This window comes from Lagenorhynchus albirostris, chromosome 13, assembly GCF_949774975.1.
Source record: "Lagenorhynchus albirostris chromosome 13, mLagAlb1.1, whole genome shotgun sequence".
In the NCBI taxonomy this organism is placed as follows: domain Eukaryota; kingdom Metazoa; phylum Chordata; class Mammalia; order Artiodactyla; family Delphinidae; genus Lagenorhynchus; species Lagenorhynchus albirostris.
Genome location: NC_083107.1, coordinates 69,277,690 through 69,297,588, shown reverse-complemented (window position 1 = coordinate 69,297,588; position 19,899 = coordinate 69,277,690). Strand labels below are relative to the sequence as shown.

The 19,899-nt window shown below is 58.2% G+C and overlaps 2 protein-coding genes across 2 annotated transcripts in view; one reads left to right on the top strand and one right to left on the bottom strand.

Moving 5' to 3' along the window:
* Window positions 1-3,420: 3,420 nt before the first annotated feature.
* On the top strand, window positions 3,421-14,754 carry GAREM2 (GRB2 associated regulator of MAPK1 subtype 2). The gene is made up of 5 exons (XM_060169144.1): window positions 3,421-3,544; window positions 8,736-8,866; window positions 9,591-10,655; window positions 11,631-11,800; window positions 12,311-14,754. The coding sequence occupies exons 2-5, from the start codon at window positions 8,840-8,842 to the stop codon at window positions 13,338-13,340; spliced, it is 2,292 nt and encodes a 763-aa protein (XP_060025127.1). The 5' UTR covers window positions 3,421-3,544; window positions 8,736-8,839; the 3' UTR covers window positions 13,341-14,754.
* Window positions 14,755-16,039: 1,285 nt separating this feature from the next.
* HADHA (hydroxyacyl-CoA dehydrogenase trifunctional multienzyme complex subunit alpha) overlaps window positions 16,040-19,899 on the bottom strand; it is a 54,674-nt gene continuing 50,814 nt past the window's right edge. The window contains exons 15-20 of the mRNA XM_060169140.1: window positions 19,607-19,747; window positions 19,125-19,193; window positions 18,144-18,339; window positions 17,347-17,461; window positions 16,645-16,790; window positions 16,040-16,557 (exon numbers count right to left, since the gene is read on the bottom strand). Of these exons, the coding sequence (XP_060025123.1) occupies window positions 16,412-16,557; window positions 16,645-16,790; window positions 17,347-17,461; window positions 18,144-18,339; window positions 19,125-19,193; window positions 19,607-19,747 (813 nt within the window). The 3' untranslated portion in view covers window positions 16,040-16,411. The remainder of the gene's footprint in view (window positions 16,558-16,644; window positions 16,791-17,346; window positions 17,462-18,143; window positions 18,340-19,124; window positions 19,194-19,606; window positions 19,748-19,899) is intronic.

Genomic DNA, 19,899 nt, shown 5'->3' with positions numbered 1-19,899 from the left:
GACGCTCGGGGATGGGGCGGGCGAGCCGGGCGGGCGTAGAGGCGGGCCTTGGCGGCGTATGCGGGCGCGGGCCGGGGGGTGGGGCGAGGGGCGGGGGGCGGGGGCCGGCGCCCCGCTGGGAGGCCGGCCACGTGACGCCCGCAGCACCGGCCGGGCCGCCAGGCGGGGAGCGCCGCGGCGGCCCCAGGAGGTGCCGGCGGGCGCGGAAGCCCGGGCTGCGCGGGACTGGCCGTCGGGGCCCCGGGACGGCGGCCCGCGGGACGCCCATGCCATGGAGAAGTTGGCGGCCGGGCTGGCGGGCCTGCGCTGGAGCATGGGCGCCTTCCCGCTCGACCTCATCGTCAGCCGCTGCCGCTTGCCCACGCTTGCCTGCCTCGGGCCAGGTACCGGGGGTGTTGGGAAGGGCGACTGGGGGGCCACGGGGCCTTCGGGGACTCCCCCGGGGCCGTGAGGATGCGGCTCCTGCCCTCCCGCTACTCGGCGCGGGCCCCGCGCTGCTCCCGGAGCGCCTCCCAGGAGAGCCGGGGCCCATGAACCGAGGGGCCGCCTCCTTCTGGGCCCCACGGACGGGCACAGGGACAGAAACCTGGGACAGGGACTGGGGCCGGGCCCAGGACAGAGTTCTCCGGCCCAGCTGGAGCCGGGAGCGCGGCGGAGCCGCCAAGTCCGCCCCGTCGGTGCACCCCCTTCCCTCGCCGCCCTCAGACCCCCGCCCGGGCCGCGCCCCCCTCCATCCTTTTGTCTCCGGCCTCTCACCTCGATCCTCCCGTATCCCTTGGGCCTCGGACTCTGTCTTCCCACCGCCGCCGCCCCCCAGCCCCGCTCTGTCCCTCTTGGGACCCTTCTCGCACCCTCCTTTCGCGGCCTGGGGAGCAGCCTCCGGTCGCCGGGGGCCGGCAGACTATCTCTGGGCCTGAGTGAGCGAGTCCTTCCGCCGGGCGGGTCCCCGAGCCCCCGGACCTCCCCACATCTTGCCCCACTTCTCCTTGGGGCCCGGGGGCCCAGGCTGCACTGCTGATGCTTGCGGGCCTGAGAGGGGCGCCCGGAGGCTGCGCCGAGCAAGTGGACCGTTTGGGGGAAGAGGGGCTGCTTGGCTGGGGGAGGGGCAGGAGCCGGGGCTGGCAGCCAGGCCGGGGGTTTTGTGTGTGAGAAGAATAGGGGTTTGGCCCGCGTTGGCACACTTGCTTCCCTGAATGCTAATGGAGCCCGCGGCCACAGGCTCCTCTCCTCTCCCCTCCGCGGGGCCAGCAGCCACTCCTCCGACCCGCGGCGGCGAGGAGTGGGCACAGTGAGCGTCACCGTGTCCCAGGAGCGGGCTCGGTGAGAGCGTCTATGCCTGGGCCGTCGGGCAGGGTTGCCTGGCAGTCCAACGTCTTGTTTCCTGGATCATCGGCGTGTGATGCCGAGACTGCCCATGTCAACAGCAAGGCTGTGTGTGTCTGCGTGTGAATGGAATATGCTGACCCTAGGTTGTGCCTGGCCACTTCCCACACATTCTCTTTGGTATCTCCCCCCCCCGGGGGGGGTCCTTTTTGAGCTCCTCGATCTGGCAGGCCTCCTTTGGGCTCCCTTGACACCTCTGGCACCCTTGTCTTGTCTCCTACTGTAACCCATTGTAATGGTCAGTTTAGTGTCCTTCTACTGGGCTGCAGGCTCCTTGAGGTAGGGCATCCTGCCTAACAAAGATTATGGAAGGAGTAAATGAATGAGGGAATGAGCAACTGGTGTGATGGCCCAGTTGCCTGGTGTCTGTCTGTGACAGTGGTGGCTATGGCTGTGGTCACCTTATGTGATCAAAACTATGAGTGTGAATATGTGATCAAAAGTACGTCTTGAAAAATAAAAAAAAAAAATTAAAAAAAAAAAAGTACGTCTTGAAGGTCCCTGTGTGCTGTGCATTTGGGAGGGGCCCCTTAGTGGGACCATGGGACTGAGTTGTGTCATTGGGGTGACAAGCAAGCCCCTATCACTGTGGCCCAGGTGGCTGTGCTGGCTCAGCTACTGGTGACCATGACCCATGGTTGCTGGTGTGTGTCCTGTGTGACTGTGGCCTGCATCCTTAGGAAGGGCAGCCTGGGGCTTAGGAGAGCTCTAAGAGGAGGTTACAGAGTAGGAAAGCCTCCTCTGCCTCAGGTGAGGAATTGAGGAGAAAGGCTCCCCCCTCCCCCCCCCATACACAGGGTGGAAGCCAGGCCCTTCCTGCAGGTCCTGAACACATCGTCCCCTCCCCTGACCAAGTGCACACACTTCAGGGAGTCCCCAGCCATCAGAGTAAACCGTTTCCCATTTGGTTGGGTGGCAGATATTAAGTTGCGTCTGAGGGGGCTGGGAAGGAGGCATCCCTCACCCCCACCCTACTCACCAGCTGCAACCAGGAGACGGCTCAAAGGCCTCCTGGAAGCTGGGCCAGCCCTTCTGCTCTCCTGGAAACTGGTGCTGGGGTTGGAGCCTCTGGGGCCCAGGCCCCTCCCGATGGCTTCCCCCAGGACTAGCCCCCATCACTCTTCTAAACCCACCCCTTTCCTCTGGCCTTCATCACTGTGTTCCAAAGACTGGGGGGGGTGAAGGGCTGAGGGAGGGCGAGCCAAGAAGCAGCTTCTCTGAGGTGGGATCAGCGGGTATGAGAGACTGTCTCCTCTCTCCTTTGAGGTCCCTTGTGCGCAGGAGACTGTGGCAGTGGGTGAAAAGAGAGCCCAAAGAGAGCCAGGAGTCAGCTCCTGTAAGCCCTGCCGTTCTCCTGACCCGAGTGACCCACATAGCTCTGGGGTTCACATGGACGGCCCCTTCTCGGCCCTCTCTGTGCCCCACCAAGGCCCTCCTTTCCTGGCCTAGGAGCCGACTCGGGGGCTGAGAATTCTGCTGGTCTCAGGTGGTTCTGAGGCCCAGCTCAAGTGTCTGCTGCTCAGCACTGTCTCATCCTCCCTCCTGCCCCACACTCCCCCTCAGCCAGTTTACTGCCCCTTCTGTGAGAACTCGCACAGCCTCCATTCAGCGCCTCAAACTTGGCCTGTATTCTCTGTTCACATCTCTTCCCACCTCCTCCTGGGCCTAAGGGCTCCTGGAGGGCAGAGGCTGGGCTCATCCGCTGGGAGCCCCTGGCTCCCGCACAGGGCCTGGGACGGCAGGCAGTCCAATCGAATGATGAATGCAGGACGGAGGCTGGGCCGGTTGCTGGGGCCCCATCGGGAGCCTGAGCCCTGAGAGAGGGGGCCTGATTCAGCCCCGAGGTCACAGTTGGCAGCCTGCCTGTCCCTTGAGCGCTGCTGATCTGGACAGGGATCGTGGGGAGCTGTCCCCGGTGGAGTCTCGGTGAGGAGGTAGGAGGTCACCCTGCCTATTCTTTCTGCCCCTCCTAATGTTCTCTTTTCTGTCCTTCCTCCTCTATCCTCCTTTCCCCTCTCAGGGGAGTATGCCGAGGGCGTCAGTGAGCGAGACATCCTGCTCATTCACTCCTGCCGCCAGTGGACAACGGTGACAGCCCACACCCTGGAGGAGGGTCACTATGTCATCGGGCCCAAGATTGACATCCCCCTGCAGTACCCAGGTGTGCCCAGCCAGGGACAGATGGCACAGAGCCGGTGGGAGGTGTAGGCAGGGGGGTAGGGGTGGGGAGGTCTTGGAGGAAACTTGGTGACTGGCTTTCCCTTAGAGCCACAGGGGTGAGCGAGGTCATGGCTGGCAGGGTGGTGATTAGGGTTAGGGTTAGAGTTAGGGCTCAGTGGTTTCCATACTGTTTTGTGGAGCCCTGGGTTTCTGGTTGCAAACCTTTGATTCCCATTTTGTTTTAAAATAGATTTGAAACTCATGTTAAAAAAAAGTACCCACACCCTCAAACTGCTACAGATCAAACCTTAACCCTGACTAGAGACCTTCAGTGTGCACCATTACATACAGGTGGTACCTCTGCCTCATTAACACTTTTTGCACAGACCCTCAAAGGGAGTATCTCCTGCTAGGATCCTCTCAGTACCGTGCAACCAAAAGACTTCAAAAACAAAGGGATGCTCAGGCTGATTATGTGGCTGCATCTGCCTGCTCTAATCCTGTTTTTCCCAACTTTTGTGTTAAACTTATTGTTTTCACTGATTGACTTAAGTGAATGTTAAAATTTTAGGCTTTTAAATAAGATTCTGCAGTGAATTTCTACTTTTATCTGTTATATATATGATGCTGATGTCCTAAAGATTTTGTTTGAAGAAAGGATTCTGCTGCTGAAAAAAGAAAGTACAGCCCTTTCGTTTTACACACAATGAAACAGAGGGCCTAAGAAGGGAAGTGACTTGCCCAGGGTCACACAGCTAGTAAGCAGCAGAGCAAGGGCTAGCACCCAGGTATCTTGACTCCTGGGCTCTTGCTTGCTGCCACATCAGGAATGCAGGGTTGTTGTCCCCTGTGTGGGAGGGATGTGAGTCTGGTGGCCCCATCCCAGAGATGCCCCCATGTGAGCCCAGGATCCCACAGCTCCTGCACATTAAACACGTGCTGCGTTTCAGACACTGGGCAGAGCGTTGCTGTCATTGCATCCTCACAGCAACCCTGTGAGGAAGTTTTATCAAGCTCCAGGAGTTAGTAGTTAGCCCAGTTCTGTGTTTATCTGCTGCCCACCCCCCAACAAAGGTTGGAATACTTTGAGCTGGGAAGGCTCACAGTCCCTTCCTCACAGGTATGCTGTTCCCCTTCTGGCGCTGCCTGGGTCTCGGAGTCAGTGGGACAGGACTAAACCCTTTACGGGGCTTCTGCTCTTTACAGCGCCCTGTGCACCTTGTGCTCCTGTAGCCCCACAGCCCATTTTAAACATGAGGAAACTGTCTCAAGTGTCTTTCTGACCTGGCCTGGAGCCCTTGGGGAGGCCTGCCCAAGCTAGAAACTTCCCAGCCTGGGTATCTGGCCTTGGTCCAGGGAGAGGTCCCAGGTCTTCGATAAAAAAAGCAAAGATTGGGGGACTTCCCTGGCGGTCCAGTGGTGAAGACTCGGCACTTGCACTGCTGGGGGCACAGGTTCGATGCAAAAAAAAAAAAAAAAAGCAAAGATTGGAAAAAGCCTTCACTGACAGAAATGTGACTTACTGCGCCATTTCGGTTGTGTCATTAAAAATCCGGGAAACCAAGGTACAGAGCCTCCTGGGGAACTCTGCGTTCACGGGGCTCCTGGCCCTTTCCCCCCATCTCTTTCGGTGCCCTTGTGTAAGGCGGGTGACAGTTGGCCTGCCGAGGTGTCGCATCCCCAGCTCCATCTTTCCGGTGGGCCGCTCGGGCCCCGCCTGGATGGGGGCTGGGTGGCCGAGGCCCCCCCTAAGAGGGGGAGGGGCTGGGCCGCCGGCGGGTTAATGAGGAAGCTCTGAGTGCACAGCTCCGAGCTGGTTCCTCCTAATGAATTAATAATTGCGCGGGCAGGCGGGCGGGGAGGACCGCTGAGAGAGCCGCGGGAGGCGGTGGAGGGAGAGGGGAGGAGGGCTCAGGGCGATGCCCTGCAGCGAGTGGCGTGGGGGCCGCTGCTGGAGAGCCGGGCTCCAGGCCAAGGCCCACCGCCCGGGGAGGCGGGGAGACCGGACTCCTCCGGGACGACCCCCCACCCCACCCCGCCCGCTCCCCGCCTTGCCCTCTGCGCGGTGCCTCTCCCCGCGCGGGCCGCGGACCCTGCGGAGCACCGGGCAGATGCGTCCCTTGAGCCAAGTAGTATGCTTCCACTTTACAGGTGGGAAAACAGAAGCCCATGGGGATTAAATAATTTGCTCAAGGCCACACAGGTGGTAGGTGGCAGAGCTGGGATTCAGCTAGGTCTGTCCGACTCCCAGGTCTGTGCATTTACCCACCATTCTTTATGGAGCGTCTGTTATGGGTCAGGTGCTGGCAGGGAGGGGTGAGAAACAAGACCCTGCTTCAGGCTGGAAGGGACGGTCGGGGCTGCGTAAACGTGCTCTGGGACTCACGGACAGGGAGGAGGGGCAGGCCAGGGTGCGGCAGGTCCCTAGAGCCGCAGGGGACCTCGGGTCTTTTGTAGGGGGAGGCAGGAGAGGAAGCTGCCCCCAGTGGGGCTGCAGAGAGAGAGGAAAAGGCTTCCAGGGGCCAGAGCATCACTCCCGGGAGGTCTACCTTCCTTCCTCCCGGCAGCGATGACCGGTGCTGGGCTCAGGCTGCGGCGGAGGGGGTGGTGCCGGCTACCATGGTTACATCGATCTTCCTTGCCACATCCTCCCCACCCCCCGGCTCTAGCCCTGACTTGGCTCCAGCTCTCCCCACAGCGGGCAGTGGGCACTTCTCCCTGCCTGGCTGCTTGGAGTTGGGGGGTTTGTGTGTGGGTATTGGGGAGGCGACTGGGTGAGGGATGGGGGCTACTTTTCTTGGATGGTAGCAGACCTGTGACTCCTGCTTCCTGACCTGCAGATCACTGTTCCTTGCTAGGTCCCCTCCCCAGCTTATCCCTGCCGCCCTCGAGGGCTGTGGCTCATCCGAGGCCTCTTCCTACCAGGGTCTCAGAGTGGTTGGGGAAGGATGGAGGATGGGACGTGGGGTCTGTTCCCTCCAGCTTTCTCCTGGGCATTTCCCCCTCTCTTTCTGGGTTATCACTTTTCCTGCTCATAGGTGTTGATGCTGCAGGCTCTGCCCCTGGCCCTCTGCTCTTCATACTCTGCATTAGGGAGTGGGTGTCTCAATCCCGGTTTCTGGTGGGCTTTGGGGGCTTCAAGAACCGCCCCCCTGTACTATATACAAAATGCTTTTTTGTGTGTTCCTGCTAGGGTTACACTGTGGGATTTCTCTGGGAAGAGGGTCCCCAAAGGGTCAAGATCCTCTGTTCTTCCTCTTTCCTGAGCTATCTTGCCTGCCCCACAGCTGACGCTGCTTCCTGTGGGCTGGTGACCTTCTGTCTGTTACTTCTGACTAGGCATCCTCAAGCGCTGCACCCACACGCTCGCCTGCCCTAGGAACACCCCCTGCAGGGCCTCACTTGGCCTCCCCAGTCTGGCCGGTGCTCCACAACTCGTTCCTTCCAGGGTCTCAGTTTTGGTTAACAGCTCTGCCGTCTCCATTTCTGACCAGGCTGGTGACCCGAGTCCCTTCCTCCACCACCTACTTATCAGTCTGATGAGTTCCTCACCACAGTCTGAGGAGGCTCCCTACCTTGAAAGTACCTCTTGGTCTGCTCATTTTTGTTATTCCCTCAGTTGCTGCCCTGGCTCTTTTCCAGAACTCATTACTGAGTTATTTACCTGAATGGTGTCCCTGTTATCTTTATAGAGTAAAATTTTGATCTTGGTCTTCCCTTGCTCAGAACACTCCAGGGGGTTTCATTCTTACGGAATAAAGTCCTACCATATGGCATTCAGAGCCTTTCATAACCCAGTTGCTGTCTGCTTCACCCCTGTCATCACCCCCCCCCAAGTCCTACCCTCCAGGCACTCACCACTTTGGGCAGGCAGTCTGCTTCCGTGACTCTATGTCTTTGCTCATGCTATTTCTTCCATGTGGAATGTCCATTCTGTAAAACTCTTTTCATTCTTATGATGCCCTCAGACTGCCAGGTAGATTTCCCCCAACTCAGCGGTCTTCTCACTCTTTTGTCATGAGTCTGGTGTAGCATTTGTCACGTCCTGCCATCACACACTATATCTGGGTTTCCTTGTGGGCAGACTATCTTACCCAGATGTGCACCCCCTGTCGGGGCAAGGCTAGTGTCTGGCACATAGTGGGTGCTCCGCAAATGTTTGTGGAATGAATAAATGAATGGACTATGATTGCAGCAGCCACCAGAGACATTACAGAAGCTAGAGCCACCTTGTCTTCTCTCAGCTTGTACAAGACTCTCTTCCTTTTGTGTAAGGGCTAAGAAGAGGCCATCTGTCCAGATGCCAGCATGGTTCACAGCCTGTCTTTGTGCTCACATAGGTGGGCACATAAAAGATGTGTGGCCAGTGAGGTTAGACAGTTTACACAGAGCGGTGTCAGCTTTACGGATTACCATCATTCTTTGAAGTCTGTGTCTGCTGGGGGCATCTGCTGAGCCAGCCAAAACATAGCCCTGGACTGCAGGTTGGGAAGACCTCATCCGAGGGAGGAGGCTTTGCTGGGCTCAGATCGGAGGCCTCTGGGACAGTGGGGCTGGATATTGGATCAGAGGAGGATTTGGGAACAGATTAGGAGTCAGAGTTGCTCTCCCTGGATCTCCAAAGACTGGGGCTGGGCCCCTCGTCTGCCCATTGCATCAGTGTGGGTTAGCAATCCACCGCAGATATGTAGAATGCCAGATCCAGGTGGGGCCCAAGAGCATCTGCTCCAGCCTCCTCAGCTGAGGACTCAAGCCCCAGAGAAGGGAAGGGATTTGTCTAGGGGCATAGCAAATCAGAGTGGGGCTGGGACCAAGCTAGGAATCAGCACCCCCAATGCCACACTAACGCCTGGTCCGAGGATAGCTCTGTGTCCAAGTGTTTGGGCGCCAGTTTGCACTTGGGTCTCTCTGGGCAGGCGGCTGCTAGCCTTATCACACACCCACAAGCTGTCCACTGGGTGAGGGCTGGGCTCTAGTTGCTAGGAATCTGTGCTCACCTCCCTGCTGAGGCTTGAATCAGCTGACCAGCTCCTTCCACTAGTGCAAACCTGCCCTTCTGACCACCTGAGTTCCAGAGAGGCTGACTGAGATGAGGGGAACAAGAAGCTGGGACAGTGGGGCCTCTCCGGATACAGCCTAGGCTCCCAGCAGCAGGCCCACCCTAGCAGCAGCCTACATTCCTTCCTGTGCAGGGAAGTTCAAGCTCCTGGAGCAGGCCCGGGATGTTCGGGAGCCAGTGAGGTACTTCAGCAGCGTGGAGGAGGTGGCCAGCGTCTTCCCCGATCGCATATTTGTGATGGAAGCCATCACCTTCAGTGTCAAGGTTAGTCCTTTCTGCACCAGGCACGGTGCCCCCAGGTTTCCGTTATCCTCAGGGGCAAGCCTGACCCTGGCTGGAGGGAGGCCTTTGAGCTCCAAGAGGTAAAAGTGTCACAGTGTGGCTTCTGACAGCCCCCTGAAAGCCTCTGGCTAGGTGTATGAACTTCCTGGAGCTTCCTGCAAAAGGTGGGGAAGCAGGAAGTGTGTGTGCAGGGTCACGGCCTGACTGGGCAGTCTTTCAGGGCAGCCATCCTCTCAGCCACTGGTGGTGGTAGTGTAGCTGTGGGGCACACAGTGCACACGGTCCCCCACTTACATACAGGCGGTTCTTGCCTGTTTATAAACCCTCTGCTTATCCATCAATTCATTTCTCCTCAGAGTAGTCTTGTTGAATAGGCGGAGGATTGTTATCGCCCTAATTGTAAAAAATGATAACAAAAGTTGCCAGATACTGAGTATTTTCGAAGTATTTCATTGTACATTATAGTCTATTTAATTCTTACAGCAATTCTTCCAAGTAAAAGTAACTAAGGTCCCCGAGAGGTAACTCACTGAAGGCTGCTCAGCCACCACGTGGCCCCTCCAGGATGGAATGTCCTCAGTCAACTGCTCTTGATCTGGTCTTAGCCCTGGGAAAGGCCCAAGAGGAGCGCTGTCCTCCTGGGTCCCGTCCCGGTGGCTTTCCTGGGGCCCTGGCTAAGGCCTCCTGCCGTTTCTGGGATCCCCAGGTGGTGTCAGGCGAGTTCAGCGAGGACAGCGAGGTGTACAACTTCACGCTGCACGCCGGCGACGAGCTCACTCTCATGGGCCAGGCGGAGATCCTGTGCGCCAAGACCACCAAGGAGCGCTCACGCTTCACCACCCTGCTGCGCAAGCTGGGCCGGGCCGGGGCGCTGGCCGGGGTGGGCGGCGGCGGCGGCGGCGGCGGCCCGGGGGGCACAGGGGCCGCGGGTGGCAGCGGGGGCGCCAGGCCCATCAAAGGCAAGATGCCCTGCCTCATCTGCATGAACCACCGCACCAATGAGAGCCTGAGCCTGCCCTTCCAGTGCCAGGGCCGCTTCAGCACGCGCAGCCCGCTGGAGCTGCAGATGCAGGAGGGCGAGCACACGGTGCGCGCCATCATCGAGCGCGTGCGGCTCCCGGTGAATGTGCTGGTGCCCAGCCGGCCGCCGCGCAACCCCTACGACCTACACCCGGTGCGGGAGGGCCACTGCTACAAGCTGGTCAGCATCATCTCCAAGACGGTGGTGCTGGGGCTGGCGCTGCGCCGCGAGGGCCCGGCGCCGCTGCACTTCCTGCTGCTCACCGACACGCCCCGCTTCGCGCTACCGCAGGGCCTGCTGGCCGGGGACCCGCGTGTCGAGCGCCTGGTGCGCGACAGCGTCTCCTACTGCCGCGAGCGCTTCGACCCCGACGAGTACTCGACCGCCGTGCGCGAAGCGCCCGCCGAGCTGGCCGAAGACTGCGCCAGCCCGCGCCGCGCGCGCCTCTGCCTGCCCGCGCCCCCGCGCGCCCTCCGGCCCGCCCGCGCCCCCGCCTCCGGCCCCGGCCCGCCCGGCGACGGCGACCAGGAGGAGTACGTGAGTCCCGACTGGGCCGGCGCGCCCGAGCCCACAGCGCCACCCACCGAGATCCCCTACGAGGAGCTGTGGACGCACCAGGCGGCTGAAGGCTTCGCCGAGGGCAGGACCCGGCCGCTCCCGGGGCCCGACCTCATCTCCTTCGGGGCCGCCGGGCCGCCCCGCCTGGAGCCCGAGGCGGCCCCGCCTCCAGTGCCTCCCAAATCCGAGGCGGTGAGTGGACGCGGTGGAGGCGAGGAGAGGGGGAGGCCGGGCTCTGAGCTCTGTGGGCCCCATCCTCCAGGGAGGTGGCCAGCCAGGGGTCAGGGTTTGGGCTTGAAAAGCTCGTTCTCCTGGGCCCCAGCCTTGGCATCTCGGTCTCCAGCCCCCCGGAGTGTATGACAGAGGGTGGCCGAGGTGGGGAAAGGGGAGAAAACAAGGAGGAAAGAAACGCAGGAGCATTTGTAGGAAGGGATACCAGGGACGGTGGCAGGGGAGTTGTGGGGACGAAGATGCCAGCAGGTCGCCAGCCTCAGAGGATTGGGGATGAGCCTAGAACAGTGTTACCCAGAAGGTTCCACAGAACAAGGAGTCCTTTAAGTTGTCCAGTGTAAAGGTTCTATGGTGACGTAAGTTTAGAAAATGCAGTTTGTGATCACCAGCCTTCCCCCTCCTCACTTTGGAGCCGCAGAGTATTGGTATAATAAAGGCTCTGAGAAGTCCTGCACGAAGGAAGCCCGTTTATCTGTGTTTAACACAGAATTTTCCAACCGAGCTTGTCTACAGACTATGGACACCTATGAACATCCCATGGAGTCCACTTTTGAGTGTCTGACCCGTGAGGCAGGGAGCCAGATGGCAGGTACTTTTCCTTCCCTTTCTTCTCCTCACTACATGTTTTTCTTCTTATTTCTCTCCTTTTCCCTGAGGAGGGAATATGTCTACTTAACTGATTGTTTATCTACTTCTCTATTTTTTTCTTACATTCAAGGTGGATTTCCAAGGCCACAGGAGACAGTGTGTGTGTTGTCGGCTCTCGATGAGCGAAACGGGCTGGAGAGACGAGAAGGGGTGGGTGGGTGGGTGGGTGAGGAGCTGGGGTATAAGGCAAGGCAGGCTCTTGGCAAAGTGGGGCAGTGTCAGTCCCAGACGCCGCCCTGACCCAGCTGCCTGGGGACCGGGGGTGGCGTCATGGCCCTGTGCTTGCAGGTGAAGGAGGAATGCCGCCTGCTCAATGCCCCTCCTGTGCCCCCCCGAGGTGGCAGTGCCAATGGCCGGTTCTCGGGCAGTCCCCCGGTGCCCCCACGCTTCCCCAAGCTGCAGCCTGTCCACTCCCCCAGCTCCAGCCTCTCCTACTACTCCTCTGGCCTCCAGGATGGGTGAGCCATTTCCTTCTCGGTCCTGGGCCTCCTCAGGTAGATTGAAGCAGGGGAGGGTGGGGAGGGGAGCCAGTGCTGAGGAAGAGGAAGACTTCAGGACCGGGGTTCAGAGGTTCTGAGCAGCACCTGAGGGAGGGGGCCCTGGGGTCCGGGCTTCCTGCTTCAGTTCGCTCCTCCTAAAGGATGACAGTCGGTTGGGAGTGTTGCTCTGTCTCCCTCCAGAGTGGGCTCTGCCACGGGGTGGAGTGCTCCTTGCTATGGAAAATTTTCTATGTAATTCAGTTTAGTTTAATTTTTCCTGGGGAGGGGGGTGCCGGGAGAAAGAATTGGGCAATCTCAGAGGGCCGCAGGCCTTGGGGGCTGGGGCGCGGGCCAGCGCTGCTGAGATCGGAGCAGCGGCCTCTGGGACCTGGTGGAGCAGTGGTTCGCTGTGTCGTGTGTGTGTGGCCCTGTCGCGTTTCCCTCTTGCTGTGCTTGCCCTTCCATCTGTGTCTGTCTCTTTGCCCACAGGGCGGGCTCCCGCAGTGGCAGTGGCTCTCCGTCACCGGATACCTACTCCCTCTATTGCTACCCATGCACCTGGGGAGACTGCAAGGTGGGCGAGTCCCCCAGCCGCCCACGCCCGGGACCCCTGCCCTCGACTACGCAGCCCAGCCAGGCCTCCCGGGCCCTTGTAGAGCCCCTGAGCAGTGGAGCTGCTTCTCTCTGGGGGGCCGACACCCCGGTCAAGACCTACCACAGCTGCCCGCCTCCATTCAAGCCCTCCCACCCCCAGAAACGCTTCGCTCCCCTTGGAGCTCTGAACCCCTTTTCCGGGCCTGCCTACCCCCCAGGCCCTTCAGCCGCCTCCTCTTCTGAGCCCACAGCCAGCTCAGGTCCCCTGGCTACCTCCAGCCCCGCTCATTCCCCGGGCTCGGGCCCTCCAGGCCAGGCCTGTTCGGCGACTGCCTCCTCCTGCTGTCCCACCTCCTCCTCCTCTTCCTCTGAGCGGCAGACACCTGCCCTGGAGCCCTCTGATCCCTTTGAGCTGGGCCGGGGCAGTTCTCCAGAGCCGGAGCTGCTGCGCTGTCAGGAGCCCAGAGCTGTGAGGGCTCCTGGGCCTGGGCCTGGCCTTCTGCCACTTGGACCCCCCAAGGCCTTTGAGCCTGAAGGTTTGGTGCTGCAGCACGTCCCCGCCCCCCTGTCCCCCGTGGCCCTGCAGGGGCCCGAAGCAGGCAGAGCACGACTCCTTCTCACCCAGGGGCGCCTGGAAGGGCCTCCGGCCAGCCCCCGGGATGGGGCCACAGGCTGGGGCAGCCGGGATGCCTCCTCCTGGCAGCCCCCCGCTGACCTGTCTGCACTCTCCCTGGAGGAGGTCTCGCGAAGCCTGCGTTTCATCGGGCTCTCGGAGGACGTGGTGAGCTTCTTTGCCCGAGAGCGCATTGACGGCAGCATCTTCGTGCAGCTCAGTGAGGACATCTTGGCAGATGACTTTCACCTCACCAAGCTGCAGGTCAAGAAGATCATGCAGTTCATCAAAGGCTGGCGGCCCAAGATCTGACTTCCCCGCTCGGGGCTGCACAACTGGAATTTTGGCCCGGAGGCCCCGGGGGACCAGCCCTGGGTCTGCAGGGTGACGGCACCCCCAGAGGCGGGGCCTGCCTGCAGGAAGGACCTATGCCAAGACTGAGGCTGCTAAGCAGCCGCGGAGAGTGAATCCAGGGGAGACACACCTGGAAACGGGGTCCTCTGGGCCAGAGCCCCGCATGCATCTTGCCTTTCAGTGTGCAGAGTACGCGGGGAAGGGGCTGGAGGCGCCGGTGCACACCCGGGCCTGGTGACACATTGCTGCGATTCCCACGGGGGTTCAAAAGCGGGCCTTCATGGTGACCGAACAGCCCCCTCCGTCCCGCTGCAGAGCTCCGCTGATAGCTCGTACTTCATAGCTTGTAGGTGCAGGCTGGAGACAAGGGAAGATGGTCCATGATCTAAGCACAGAGTCCCCAAGTGCCCTCTCTCCTTTGTGCTCTGTGGGCTTTTGGCCTAGCTGCCCCAGAGTCGGGGTGCCTATTTCTGTATCTCGGGGATGCCCTCCTTTCCCCTCTGCTCCACTGTGTGTTGGGCCCCTGGCCCTGAATACAGGTTTATCAAGTACAAGCCTGTGCCACCACACCTGAGAGGCTCCACCTGTGGGCTCTGGTTCTTGGGTGATGGCTTTGGAAGAGCCCAGCTCTGCTCTCGACCTGCTTATCTAGTTAGGGAGGCAGATGCTCCCCCACGTCTCCAGTGCACTGGCTTCTGACGCGAGCTCACTGCAACTAGCCCTGCATCCTGTCTGTTGGGTCCAGTCCACGAAGACTCTGTGCAAGAGCAGGTGGATTGAGGGCAGCTGCTCCCTGATTCTTGAGGCAAGTGGCCTTCCATCACTCCCATCGGTCTCCTGCCCCATCACCTGACCCTGGCAAACACATGGTGTCCCTTCCTGGCTTTCTGTCACTGGCACAGGTGGGATGGGGAGGAAAGAGAAAGCACGATGGCTTGGGAAAACCTGCTTTTTTCCTCCTGGAGCTCAGTCCTCTCGCACCTGTTCACCTGCTTCAAAGCAGGTCTTTGCGCCCTGTATCTCGAGCACGGTGATCTGCCAGCAGCCAGAGCAGGTTGGCTGTCGTGTCCGACCACCCAGCCCCCGTGCTCGTCCCCGTCTCACCTACCAGAAGCACACTAATCCTCCTAGCATCAGGCCCAGGGGTTATCAGCCTTTTCCTCTGCCTTACCGAGATACTTATCTCCTCTGTTTTTCTATCTTAAGAGGAGCGAAGCCGGTCTGCTGCTCATCCCAAGCAGGCTGCCTCAGTGCTGAGGGAAGGGGAGTCAGGAAGTAGAGCACAGAAACTGGGATGCTGAGACGTTGGGTTTCCTTGCCAATCACTCAGTGAATCCTCAAGGGCTAGTGAAATAAATGCTAGACCACTGAAGAGTAGTGCAGGTGGAATTCTGGGCGTCAACTGTGTTCTTTCAGAGGGCCGTGGGGACCGACGGGCACAGTGTATGTGCCCGCGGGCAGGAGAGGACTTCAGAAACGCTGTGTGTGCACGGCCCACTTGTTCCTCAGAGGCAGCTGGTGGAGCGGCCCTCATTCCCTTCTGAAAAACCCTCACCAGCCCCTCAACTACAAGAACCCTCAATTCCCACTGATGTTTCAACATAATTCACACCTACCTAGTGCTGCTAAGTGGAAAGGTCATACTTCAAAGCTCCAAGCCACTACCCAGGTTTAACTTCCTGCCCTGTCCAAATACCTGCCTTGAGGCTGCTCACACACCCCCACCCCCAGCCCCCAGAAGCCTGTTAATGGCCTTGGTGTAGAGGATCAGTTCTCTACCTTCTATGGGTCACCTGAAAACTCCCAACTCGGAGATGCCTTGGTTTTAGAGTCTGGCTTCCTAGCAACCAACTGTTGAGTGTTGAGCAGAACTGGAGCTGAGCTTCCCGCCTGCCAGTGTCCATAGCAGAGCCATCCAGGGGGATATCTGAAGTACTCACAGCTGGAGCAGAGGCAGGAGGAACTGGTGACATCTCAAAGATGAGACTGCGCACTGTGATGGGACTTGAATTATGATTCTGCACGCACACGGTGTGGATCCTTCTGCCAGGCCCAGTGAGGAGCCCAAAGCTGTTTACCTGGACTGGGCCATGCTTCTGCCAGAACACAAGTGTAGGAACTTTCCACACAGAGGGCAGGGGGAGGGGAAGAGTGGAGGCTCTAGCAGAGGGGAGGTGGCGGTGGGTCACACGGGATGCCTGTCATCACTGTGCAGGCATCGTCCACCTTCTGTGCTCTGGGGCAGCCAAGACGTGCAGGATACGCTGGCCAGGAAAACGTCACCTCCTCTGCTTAATGCCAGCGTTCTGCAAACATCCTGAGGTGCGCACATGAATGAGTCACACCGAGAAAAGAAGGTAAAACTGTGCAGCGGAAAGGAGTCTTCTATGCTGGCCCTCCACACCTCTCCCCCGTTCTGCTTAGCCGGGCCTCTTCCCCACTGTAAGCGGAAGCCCAGCCAAAGCACTTAAATACAGCTGGTTTAAAAGGCTTTAGGCTCATAAAATCCCACTCTCCATCAATGCCGTTTCTCTCTTAAAGTGCTGCCCCAGTACATTCCTACCCCGCAGCACAGGGCTTTATTCCAGCTCACCCCTTGAGGAAAGGGGGTTAAACCACAAGGGCAAAGACAGAAGGGAAAGCAGTAGGCAGGCAGAGAAGCTGATAAAGTGATTTTTATCGTTAAGTATTTGGCTGGGTGCAGAATTGCCCTCACCACCGTTGGCCACCACTGGTCTCCCGGGAGGAATAGGCAGCAAGGATGGCTCCAGAGACGCGGGGCCTCGGGGCTCACACATTCGTGAGCACAGAGGGTTCCACCTTCCAACGTGAAGTACAAACTGCTTCACAGCCACACTTCCCTGGGAGGGAGAGATGCTCACAGCTGGAGGCACGTTAATCGAGGCGCACACCCAACGCCAGAATTTGTTTTCCTCTGGTTACTCTGATAAACCTAGATGCCACTCTGTCGAGAACCAGCGCTGCCGCGGTTGGCGTTAGTGGGCGAGTGAGCAGGGTTCAGGGCCTGCTCACTGGCAGAACCTCTTGTTAGGGCTGCTGGCGTGGTCCACAAGCAGCTGGCACGGGGTGAACTGTCTTCCATAGGCAGCCTCGTACTTCCGGAGCCGGTCCACTATCTTCTGAGCACCATACAGATCCACAAAGCGGAAGGGCCCTAAAAGGAGAAATAGGACGTTGTTCAAGGAGAAGTGAAACGAGCTCCGGGATGAAGCGAGCTACCTTCCTGACTTGCGAGACCGACCTCCAAGACTCGGGGGGAAGCCAAGCCCGAAGACGGCGCCGATGTCTCCCTCTGTAGGCGAGGCCAAGACCCCTTCCTGCAGGCACAGGACAGCCTCATTCACAAATCTGGTCACCAGGCGGTACTGGATGTCTTCGTCCGAGGAGCTGCCAACAGGGAGAGACATTCAGGGAGGGGCAGGGTAAGAGGGGAGGACGCAGGCGCCCCGGTGCAGAATGGGAGTGAGGGCTGGTGCTGCTGGAGCTCCGGGCCAGCCCTTGTGAACCTCCAATGCTAGAGAAGGTGCTGCCCTTGGAAGAAGACAGCAGAGGGCTACCTGCCCTCATTAACCCGAAGCCGGGCACTGAGAACAGGGTCTGGCGGGGTAGACGGCATCTCTTGCCATCAGCAGCTGCTGGTTACAAACGATAACAAACAGTGCGGAGGGAGAGCAGGCCTAGGAGAACCGTGTTTCTAGTTGCTCTCTGGGACCCTCAGAGGGAAGGCTTCCCAAGGGGTCTTCCCAAGGCTGGGCTGCAGTCCTTACCCTGAGGCCTGGTAGAGGACGAGGTGGAATGTGGAAGGGCAAAAAGTGTTAAGCATCAGGAATGTTCTTTCTGGTCACGTATGGTGATCATAACAAAAATGATGGCAGAGGGCCCAAGAAGCTTCGGGCTGGTGAGAAACACGCTTCTGCACCAACAGCCCCTCAAATGAACTTACACGTCAGGCTGAGAAGGCATCTTCAGACTTGCCAAAATACTGTCTAGGTCAGAATTCAAATTCTTATTCTTCACACCCTCCTGGTAGATGTAAAAGCCCTTCCCGGACTTGCGACCTGAAAGAAGCGAGAAAAGGGAGCGTTAACAAATTCTCGGAGCCCGGGCCTGAGAGTTCTCTTCTCCGCTAGTCCGTTATAAAGCTCTAGCCTCTTTTCCGTATTCCTGAATTTGTAGATCTAGCCTACTCTAGAAATTGGTGTTTGTCAGAAGAGTTGACAGGGAAGGAAAAAAGAGCTTGTGTGTCCTGGAGCTTGGAAATCTGTGTATCTGGGTAGGAAAGGCCAGGTGGGTGAGTTTTAATGTCCAGGTATGCAATACCAGGTCCTAGGATGCCCAGGTCCTAGTGTTGATTTTGTTGCTACTTTGCCGAGAGAGAAAGCCACCTCTCTGGTGGGCCTCAATTGCATCCTCTACTTAGAGGTTTACTTCCTCCACAAAGGTGGTCAGACAACATGGAAAGCCTGGACACAATGCTCCTGCAGTATCACGGGTGTAGTAGAGGCCTTGGGCAGGATGAAATGCCTGTCAATTCTGCATAGCTTGGGCAACGGCAGAGCCTCAGGAGTCCAGAGTTCTGCCTTTTGTCCATAATCTACAGGCCCAGCCTAAAAAGAGGTGGCCATGAGAAATCATTTTTAAATTCCCTATGACAGTGGGCTCTATGTTTAGAAAACACACTCTTCCACGTGGGCCTTCTGTCACGAATGATGCTAGTTACGTTTCTTTACGGCTACTCACCCAGGAAGCCCTTGGATATCATCTGCTTCAGCACTTCTAGGCTTCCACCTGCAAACCGCTCCCCAAACACTTTGCCTAGATTTTCTGCTACGTGTTTTGCTACATCCACGCCAACTTCATCCACCAGTGTAGCAGCGCCCACAGGAAAGCCAAAGCTTGTGGTCAGGGAATCCAGCTTCTTAGGGCCAACTCCTTCCTGGATTGGAAGTAAAGCCACACCTCAGGGAGGGCCGTCCCAGATTCCCCTAAGGGCTCCTTGTGCTGCCCTCACAAATGGCCTTGGGCAGCATCCACTTCTCTTCTGGGTGCCGCTCGCCAGGCCCAGGAATGGGACTGTTTCACTCAGGGAAGCACAAAGAGGCTTGGGAGCCACAAGGGGAAAGTCCAAGCCTTTCCTAACCTACAGAATTTTAAGGAAGTCTAGAGATGAACAAATTATTCATTTCCTTCTTGTTTGCAATCCTGGATCTCATGAATAACGAGATTCCACGCCAGACAGGGCTAAGTTTCCCGATGCTGAGAGAAGGGGCATTACCGAGGAGCAGTACTGTAGAGTCCTGTGATGCCCAGGTGTGATAAGACCCCAGCGAGGAGTGGCCACGCGCTTCCCACCAGTGACCAACCTGTACGGCCACTGGAGGGGTCTGCGTGCAGCAGAAACGGGTGTAGCACCAATCCGACCAAATGGGCCCTGTTCTGGATGGGGACGCAGAAACCGCGCACAGAGCATGTCGGAGGCCTTTGGCTTATTGGAGCAGGGAGGACGCTAAGGGAGCAGAGGTAAAATTCTGCCCATTTTAGTGCAGTGTTAGCCCATGACTTCCCAGCCCTGTGTGCAAAGAGAGGGCACCAAAGGGCCTTGGAGAAGAGATAGGAGTCAGTGTGTTAGAAGGAAGCCTGCTCCTCACCTTAACATTACCAGTTTGGAAAACTAGTTGAAAGAGTGGAAGATGCCTCAAACATTCTGAGATTGATACCAACCTGGAGAATTCTGATGACTTCAGACATCATGGGTGCGAGGCACCTGGTGGTATAGAAGCCAGGTCCGTCCTGCCAAGGGAGAGAATATGAGCTCATGGGCCCCTCAGTTGTGGCCACTTCCCAGGTCTGAAAGCGGTCTCTTTCCCCCGGAAGCCACTTCAAAACTCAAGGTGATTTATAATCTCCATCAGAATCCTTAATATTAAACTGCAGGGGAAGCCACAGCTAGGGGCAGCCTGGCTTGAACCACGAGCACAGCACACAGTCTCACAGTCATCTGAAAGGTCTGGAATGGCTGGGAGAACCCGCCATGTCCCAGCCCCTGACTCAGCGGTCCACCACTGTCCATACCGTAGACCACCAAGGGGAAATCGTATCAAAAGCTGGTATATTTAAACTGAAGAGTTACAAGCAAACCTGGAAATATAAGGAGTCTTCATGGAACTTTTCTGAATCTGCTGCTCTGACACACAGCTCCTTACCTTAACCACAATGATGACCTTCCCCTGTTTGAGACCAACTTCTACAGCAGAAGCAGTTGTGTCCTTAGAAGTTTTCTGAGTTGTGATAATCTCCAGTAGCTGCATCTTGTCCACAGGAGAGAAGTAGTGCATGCCAATCACCTGGGAAGGGGGCCAAAACACCGACAGATTTAAGAACTCTGAGAGGGGAAACTCATAGCATTCTTTTTTTTGCTAGGAAAGCACTGCAGAGAAAGGCGGTTGTAATACAGGAATACTGCTTGGTACCGTCAAGTGGTTTGGTGCCATGGTTC